The sequence below is a fragment of the Rhyacophila brunnea genome, unplaced genomic scaffold (assembly GCF_057557595.1).
Source record: "Rhyacophila brunnea isolate RB1 unplaced genomic scaffold, BYU_Rbru_1.0 scaffold_4, whole genome shotgun sequence".
NCBI lineage: Eukaryota > Metazoa > Arthropoda > Insecta > Trichoptera > Rhyacophilidae > Rhyacophila > Rhyacophila brunnea.
The window spans coordinates 49,848,139-49,858,070 of record NW_028233068.1 but is presented as its reverse complement, the minus strand read 5'-3'; the positions used below and the strand labels follow the sequence as shown (position 1 = coordinate 49,858,070).

The following is a 9,932-nucleotide window of genomic DNA, read 5'->3' as shown; positions in this document are numbered from 1 at the left end:
CCAGTATGTCTGATCGTTTATGTTCGCAAACAAGTGTTTTCATCGATGAATTATTTCAAATCGAAAAAAAGAAATCATCTCAGGTAATAAATTGTAGTATTTATTATACATCTCAAATGTTTTTTTGTCAAGATTTGGATAATATGTAAGTAGATACTTATACACATACGTAGACAAAAGTTTGCTTTCTATCTCACAGGACGCAGTCATACAATTCGCGAGGTTTTTGTCTCTACTGTATAGTAAAGTTGTGTAGATAGCACAAACCGGTTTTGAATGCGCGACTACAGTGTTTTATTTTAATTAATACACTGTATTATGATTATAGAAATTGTCATTTAACACCTTATATGTGAATATAATTGCTTACCACTTTGAAAGGAGGGGTCCTGTGGGTGGAGCATGCGTGTACGCTGTGTGCGAGTAGGGCGTGGATCCATATTGGCCACTGTATGGAGAACTATATCCGAATTCACTGCCGCCACCCCCTGGAAAACAAACAAATAATAATTATAATTATTTTTTTCATATTATTTTTTCTTTTTGTCTGATCTCGCACGTTGTAGATATTATGTATACCTGTGATTTTCTTTGACGCCGATGACGCAATCGAATCGTCAGAAGTTTTAAAAGGGGACCCCGAAACAGTTCAAACCAGTCATACAAATATTTAACTACCTACAACCTAGCAAAATCATAAATGAAAAAGTTGCGAATTTCTCACAATGCATAACAAAATCGGTATAATTTACATCAAAGGGGTTCGTAACATAACCATTCAAACAGCTATGTACTTCTACACAAAAAAAACGAATTACCTATACCTTTGTGGCATCATTATCATCCTCAATAATTCTTATTTTTAGTTAAATGATGTGATTTATGGTTTTTTCTTCTATTTTTTTATTGTGGGGGGTACAAAATCAGTCAGTTCGTAGGGCCTCCGCGTCCCTAAGCCCGCCACTGCCAACGATGGACCAGCGTTGTATCTTTATTCCCTTTACGATTTTGACGATTAATTACCATTTCCTGCATAATTTGCCGACAAGGAATAGAAAAACTCGACCTACATATTGATAAGAGGAAGAACTACCTCCAGATGGATAGACCAAATCAACAATGTCATAGAGTGCCGCAGTTGAAACATTTTAAATGTATTTAACATTATAACCAATAGAAAAAAGTCTTTCTGAAAAAAGTAAGACACCCTGCAGCAATCGAACCTGCATCTCTCGGGTTTCGCGCCCGTGCACATAGATCACTATGCTAGAGGTACCATACTTAATTACGACAATTTTTAACTAATGGCTCTTATAGTACTCTCTGAAGCGCTTTCCAAATTGAGCTACTATTGGCTATATGCTTTTATATTTTAAACCAAAGTAGGTATTACTTTATTTACTAACATAGACCTCACGGATCACTCCAAGATAAATAATACATTCTTAAATATTGTGAATTATTCGTTGAATAAAAAAAGTAATTGATTAAATGTATTTATACACAAATTCGATAATCGACAGCTGATGTATGTTGGTCTGGAGTAGCCATGAGTTTACAATCTAGTATAATCACAGAACAGATTGACTTCCCTGAATTATCTCTAATATATAAGGGAAATGGTAGCATGAGTTTTTATCGCGTAAGGAGAATCTAAATTAAATTCATTGTTTTAAGCTTTAAAGAAATGTTTATTTAAAAATCTGTTTTTTTATGTCAGTGGGTAGCTGAATTATTGTCGATGGTATGGCCGTACATGCAGTGGGGGTGAGTGGGCGTACGGGGGGGTAGTATCGCGTAAAGTGAATTCGCCTCTCGCGTTTGATGGCAAAACCACTTTGCGTAATGTCACAGCGGCCAGAGGGTGGATGGGGCTTAAAAGGGGGGTAAACAACCAGATATAATCAATATGTTTTTGAAGTTATAAAACAAATGCGTTGTATTAAAATGAATAGTACCTATCAACTGTTTTCGCAATCTGTTGCCATTTAAAAAAATGTAGGTATCTGAAGTCCTGTTAAATCTGAAGTAGGTATAGTTAAAAATTGTGTAAGTATTTAATTGTGATAATTTAGAAAGTATGTAATATTTACTAACTGTACAATATTTTTATTATATAAGTACACTAGAAAGATAATATCTTACGATTATTTTTTTTATCTAAATATATAATGTTTTGTACCCTAGTCTATTCTCATTTCATACTATATGATATAACATAAGATGTCACATTAAAGAATTGACCATTGGCTAATTTCCATTAATTTCACTTCGATGTAATCGAACATAAAAATTTAACTCTTGGTTCTAAGAAGTATATAATATATACTTTTAAATTCCAGTTTCTCATTTTGTGACGTTTTAAGACGGTACTTCAGTGAAACGGCAAATAATTTTCAACTATAGGTGCGACGAAATTTTGGACTCGCTGGCAATCGGAGAGCAAACGTCGAGCTGTGAACACGTCAATTTGTTTTGTGATGACGACGAATGTATTAATTCTTAAATCGTGTAAAGATGACTAAAAAACGTTACCACGTTAAACGTTACTTGAAAAAGAAAACATGTCAATGAATATATTATTATTGTTACTAATAGAACAATAAACAGAACATTAAATGGGCAACCAATAATAGTGTTTAACTTTTGACGGATTTATTCTGAAATAACTTTCCATACAAAACAGAATTAACTGAAAATGAATTCAATTCTGCTTAAAGATGGCTAAAAGTATTAAAAAATGCTTTGTCATCGTGTTTTGATATATTCTAAAAGTTTCAAATTCTAGCTAGTCGGGAAGTTAGTTAAAAATCGATTGCAAGATTTGGACAAACAAGAAAAAATTTGTACTGGACAAACAAGAGCTAATAAAAACGTGGTAAAAATAGAGCAGGCCGAATTTTCCATTTGAGACCCACGGACTTAATATCATATATCTTTCAAAATAAATAATTTCTCCAAAGTTGTAATCTTTGTGTCAGTTTTTTCATTCATCGACCTTTATAATGTGCCGCCCCTATGAAACGCATGACCTGCCTACCCCACGGGACGGGGGCGATAGTATATCCGTAGGTATATTTAATTTTTATTAGTTTATTTTCAATATGTTTTTTGTGGATTGCTGGCCTTAAATTTTCCAACCCTGCACGATGCACCGGAGTGGGGGTAGAGTGACAGAGAGGCAAAGAGACAGAAAAGAACGATAGCAGATGGGAAATTAGGGATAGGTACATTTTGGATTCACGTTTTTAAATGTCAAAAAAAAAAATCGCAAAGTACAAGAGTCGTAATAATAATGTAAGGTTCTACGTACAGAACATATTAGTGTTACATTATATTATGTAAAATATTACAATTATTAATTATAATATTATCAATGTAATTCGTTTGCAATGTAAATATTATCAATCAGTCTAAACCAAGTAAAAATATGTAGGTATTCATTTAAAATCCTTTATTTAATAAAACGCATTTTTTGTAGTACTTATTCTAGTTTTAATCAAGAGATTAGGACTGGTTTCGTCCGCCTCAGAGGGACATTTTCAACGACAATTTTCAGTTGAAAATGTCCCTCTGAGGCGGACGCAACCGGTCCTAATCTATTGATTAAAAGTGGAATAAGTACTACAAAAAAAAATTGCGTTTTATTAAATAAAAACAATAATACAATGCAGTTCCACCATGAATTGACAGTTAACAAAATAAAAGAAATTTAAAATCCTGTTGTCATCAGAATAACAGTAATATAGAAAATTATTTTATTCATTGTATTGATTGCATGCATATTGAAAGTGGTGTATTTCGTTGATGTAAATGACTCGATCGATTCATCAGAATATTTAAAAGGAGGCCTCGAAACAGTTTAAACCGGTCATCCAATTAATTATTAATACAATAGGTAATACCTAAATAAAACAATTATTGTTGAAATTTATTTCATTTATATTTTTACTGGGATGTGGGGGGGGCTTAAATGAGTCAGTGTGTCGGGCCTCCGCGTTCCTAAAACCGCCACCACATATTGCAATGATTGAGTCAAACTCTTTGAGGTATATAAACTTTGAGTATAGAAACAATGTCTGTGAAACAAATTATACGTAGACATTTTGATTTTTATGTGTAAACTAAATTAATATAGCCAACCCTGCTAAATACTCACCCTCACTTATAGTCTATTTTTCGACATTGAGTGTTTCATTCATTCGATGAACGTATACAAAATTTCCAACAGTTTTTATTTCCCTACTAATATAGAACGACGTATATAAAAGTGAACAGGGTACGCGTTTAAAGAGACATAGACAATGCCATATAAAAGCTAGAAACGTATTACGAAGGTTGGAAATTTAATTTGAAGCCCGCCCGGGAAATGCAATCACGAACGGACGGACGCACGTATATCGTTTGCATATGCATTTCTGAATGGAATGGGTTATGTATGTACGTCGTATCATCAGATCTTACCAACGTAACATGAGTGATTAACTTCTTCATGTTCTTATTTTAAATGTTGAATCGGTATCATTGATTTCACTTACTATTTTCTCATTTTGTTGAATATTTTCATGAACTTTCCCTGAATGAACCTTATGTTTAATAGTTCATTTACAATATTAAAGTGATTATATAGAGATTTCATTTGATGTGATAACGAACCGATATATAAATAGACAATAATATAGCTTTATAGTTATTATATTGTGTTATTGTATTGTAATTTAGATGTTTGAAATAGATTTGAGATATGATGTTTTATGGTGGTACTCGTACATACATATTATTATGTTTCGTATTTTTGAGAGGTCATGCATTATATATTTAGAAATATAATTATAATGTTTGGTTATATTATCTCTAGCCTGGGGGCCGTGGTGGATCAACCAGATAAATTAAAATTACAAGATAAAAAGAACTTTTTATATATAACGTTTTTAAATTTTTTGTTGAATCATATGAACTTGACTTGACTAGCTTAAACGATCAAAAAAAATTGTATTTGATAGAAATAAAACTGAAATGTCATTTTGACACTCGTATTGATTTCCATAGTAACGCACGTATATATGAATATTTAGTTGTTAGGACCCTAGCAACCAGTAATAGTGGATTGGATTACGGATTTCTTCCGAAATAACTTTTCATACAAAACAGAATTAACTGAAAATGAATTTAATTCTACTTAAAAATGGCTAAAAGTATTAAAAAAATGCATTGGCATCGTGTTCTGATGTATTCTAAAAGTTTCAAATGTCCAGCTAGTCGGGAAGTTAGTTAAAAATCGATTGCAAGATTTGTACCGGACAAACAACCACCGGACAAATAAGAATACGACCTAATAAAAACGTTGTAATAAATACACATCAAAAAATTTCTCTAATAGTACAAAAAGTCGACTCTTCGAGACTAGTAACCTTTTAATATATGTAGTTATATGATGAAATTTTTTTATTATACTTAGTGTGTCGACTTAGTACATAAAATACAAAAAAAAAACACTAATAAAACACTAATAATACACTGAAAACCTACCCTTACAACACCATTTGGAAAATGCTACTGTAGGGCGCCACACTGCCTTTTTAACCTTAGCGATAGATAAAGGATCCCACCAAAGATCCTATCATTAGGGCCCGATACTGGATATGTAGGCAATGTATAATGCATTTAGATATTTAAAGCATTTGTAATTGTCATTCATTTATTTTTATGCATGTTGTTTAGTATTTCGTGAAGTTTTCGGAGGTAAATTCAGTAACTGCATTGATACCACATAACAGATTAATAATACTTACCGATAGTCGGCATATAGACCATGACTTTGAAGGCAGTTTTGGTTACCGACATAATGAGGTGTAAGACATTAAACGCAAGAAATATAATGATCCTGGATGTCATCGTTTAGGTTTGCTAAATTTAATGCATATTAAGATAAATGGAATTTCGCTACTTTGAAATAGTAGTCTCAGACTGATGATGATGATGTGACGATGGTGTTAAGAAAATAGATAATGGTACTATGCAATAATAAGTATAGTTTGCTAAAATTCTGAAATGGGACAATCAAAACAAAGGAATGAAGAGAGAATCATTCGAAAAAAATGTTTTTCATTGGTAACTAAAAAGTAGAAGGGTAAACTAAACAACAAATTTAGTCAGTTTATTCAGTTAAGCTTTCGTGATATATATTGTATCAATGAATTGTCATAGCTCTGATATTGTGATAACAACTAATTACCTGTGTTATATTAAAATAGACTGGGAGACATAAAAGGGTTTGAAAGCGACATTCACAAAACGAGTTTGTCTCTATTTTGGTGTGCGATATTTCCTTTTCATAATATCCACTGTTACAATAATATAATAATTAGATATACAACTGCTATTATTAAATCGTATACATTATTTCTAAAGTTTAATAAACGGTCTAAAGCAAAAAAACATATTGCTCTGAGGTCATAACTACAGAACAGGTTAATTAGAAATATGAAGTAGGTCGCCATAGACTAAACATTTGAAGGGAGATTTGATGTATGACTTAATGACGATCAGGCCATAAAACCCTAGAATACAAAACCTTCGGAATGTCTTATATTAGCATTATAACCATTGGGGAAAAAGTCATATTTTTTCACCGCGAATATGATCCAGTGGATTGGGTGAATGTTTAACAACTATTCCTCGGAAAACATCTATTACTATATCCTACACTCTGTGAAGGTCAGTACATTTTGCTTAGATGTTAAAATGATTATTTACTTCTTTATTTTATGTTATAATAATGATACCATAGAACTAATTGTTAGGCGTATACAAAGATGTTGAAGAAACCTTTGTCTCTTCATCTATTTTTAAATGTCTTTGGGTGTAGGTATATTATTTGAATAATATTAAAAATTGGTGAATCTTGTCATATCCCAAAAAAAACTACTGGGAATATTCGCGTCAATAATGCACTCAATTCATAAAATATATATAAGTATCTAAGGCCAATTCAAATCGATATTTATATGTTTCACGAGAAAATACCCGCAGCGGAAAATTCACTATAGATATATAATAATTACAGTACTTTTTGCATCACGTTATTTAACAAAGTATACAAATAAAATGTTACAACTCATTTAAGTTGCAAACTAAAATTATTAAAATTTCTAAAGAATTCACATTGATTTGTGTTATCAAACGATGGTACGAGTATAATAGTATTTTTCTAGTTAATATCGCAGTAAATATAATATATATCTAATAGCTTTTTGAGATAAACCTAAGAATTTTATCACACATGTTCGTGCACACTTTAATACTTTGGACGCGGAAGACGCACACGGTGCGTAATGACCAGGCGGCCGATCGATGTAATTAACGTGCATTTTAAAGGGGGCAATTAAAATCTCATTATCTATTCAGCAGCGAAAGCGTTAATGCTTTATGGCGAATTCGAAAAAATAACAAAAACTGTATGTATTATTTAATTCAATGCTGTTAAAATATTTATAAGAATGTGAGACATATTTTAACAAAGTCTTGCAGATGTGTGATATTACATTTTTTGTGTTTCTCACCTTTCAAGATGTTTCAGAGTGTACATTTTTTTTATCTTCGCCATCCTAAATCCAGTCTTTTAAAATTCATCCCTTCTTCCCAAGTCTGAAAATCCATCTTTATTCGCAAAGAAATCCTCCAAATCCGCTTTAAAGACACTTAGCCTACAGCCCCCATCCCCTAAGTCGGTACGAGAGAGACGGAGGAGTATATAATTTATTCTATTCCTGGGCTACGCTTCTGACGGTAGCCTCTTGAAAACCAGGGGTGTAGTCTAACATTAATATTGTATTGTCTTCTATTGTACCTAGTTAGTTATTGTCAGAAATTTACTGTATATTACCTCTCATAGATTACGAAATTATAAAGACCGACACACATTTCGCTAACGTTTTATTGATTTATTAGCTTACCTAATAATAATCTAGCTTAGAGGTTTTCTAGTGTATACCTCTTTTAAACACATTGATTTTTTTAAACCAATGTGCTGATACACATTAGAGTGATATGTCGATGGGGGGGGGGGGGTTTAAAGTAATGACAACATTGCAATATTTCTTTTATCTTGTTAACTGTCAATTCATGGTGGAACTGCATTATATTGTTGTTTTAATTTAATAAAACGCATTTTTTGTAGTACTTATTCCACTTTTAATCAATAGATTAGGACCGGTTTCGTCCGCCTCAGAGAGAGAAAATGTTGAAAAGATTGAGAGGGTTGAAAATGTCCCTCTGAGGTGGACGAAATCGGTCCTAATCTATTAATTAAAAGTGGAATAAGTACTAAAAAAATGCGGTTTATTAAATAAAAACAACAATAAATTGCAATATTTCCAACGTACATACATAACTTGAAAACACCTCAGATATATACCCACTAGAAAAAATTATATTTGAAAAAAAAAATACGATGCTCGACGGGATTTGAACCCATATAACCACTGGTATCGCTATTTTTTTCAAATATGATTTTTTATAGTGGGTATATCTGAGGTGTTTTCAAGTTACGTATGTTCAATATATGGAATGTTACTTTGTAAAAATCTTGTGAATTATTCGTTGAATAAAAGAAATGGTTTATTAAAAATTATTAGCAAGTTCAAGCAGACGTTATAACTAAAAATATTTGACGAGAGCCGGGCGTCGGATAGTAATTGAGGTAATTAATATTCCTTGATTTAATGCATAAAAACCAATACCTTCTCTACAAAATGATACAGCTAGGTAAGTAAGAAGTTAACGAGAACTGTATTAATTTTGTGTTTGAAAATATTAGATTACTTTAAAACCATAAATACATTAAATAAATAAAATAATATATCTACAATATTTTTGATCCACTTGCATACATAATATAATTGTTCCCAATTTTACATTGGTATTTTAAATACCTAATAATTATAGCCTAGATATTTATGTTAATCAAGTAAAGTTTAAATTTCATTTTCTCAACAATGACCAAATCAGAGTTATCTAGTTGTAGTATTGAGGTGACGATAATCAATGCATTTAAATACACGGGAAGTTTTACAGTGCGGCCCTGTAAATAATAATATATCCCATCCCCTTAGCAGAATAAAGCTAGAAGTTTCAGCTCCGCTCGCGTCCTCGGAGGATTGTTTTTCAGGTGGAAAATTCCGCTAACCGAACAGGAAAATGAAACTTTTCAAGTTTGTCTTTAGTAGAAGGCACACTGCAATTATTTGGTACTATTTAAATACCTACTTACAATTTGTATAACGCGCAAACTACCTAATATACGAGGTGAATTTTCTTTTTGCGTTAAAAAACTTCCAATTGACAATATAATTTTAGATCGAAATGAAAAAATCATGAGTATAGAGAGATAACATCTCATATGAAGAGAACTGACTGTTCGCACGGATAGCGATCTGCTACTGAGAAACTATGGCAATGGTTATCCTCGAGTATAAATGGCAGAACGTACAACTTATACTGATACGTATACGATTATCATGCAGCGGAGCGTTTCTTTGATGCAAAAGACGCAATCGATTCGTCAGAAATTTTTAAAGGGAGCCTCCGCAGTCACAAAGTTATTACATTAATTTTAAATTTAAAGAATGATACATATTTCAGTGTAAAATATTACCCAAAACATAACACAATCTCAGTGCAAATTGCAGTTGGTAAGATTGCATGCATGAATTTAAAAAGTTTGGAAGCTTCTGAATTCTCATGCGACAGTAGGATTTTTTCGATCTGCGCCTGCGCAGTAGAACGATAGTGGCGAGCCTGCCGGCAAAAAAACCAACGACGTACGAATTTTCAGGTTGACCGATTTTCACTAGGTACCTGTCAAATAGTATGAACTAGTACCATAAGATAACAAAATTGCGTCTCGCTCATTCTAAAGAATGAATTGGAGA

At 32.2% G+C, this 9,932-nt stretch overlaps 1 protein-coding gene across 1 annotated transcript in view; it reads right to left on the bottom strand.

Moving 5' to 3' along the window:
- Positions 1-366: 366 nt before the first annotated feature.
- Positions 367-9,932, bottom strand: part of LOC147067478 (uncharacterized) — a 135,750-nt gene continuing 126,184 nt past the window's right edge. The window contains exon 10 of the mRNA XM_085953609.1: positions 367-488. Coding sequence (XP_085809735.1) covers positions 367-488 — 122 coding nt within the window. The remainder of the gene's footprint in view (positions 489-9,932) is intronic.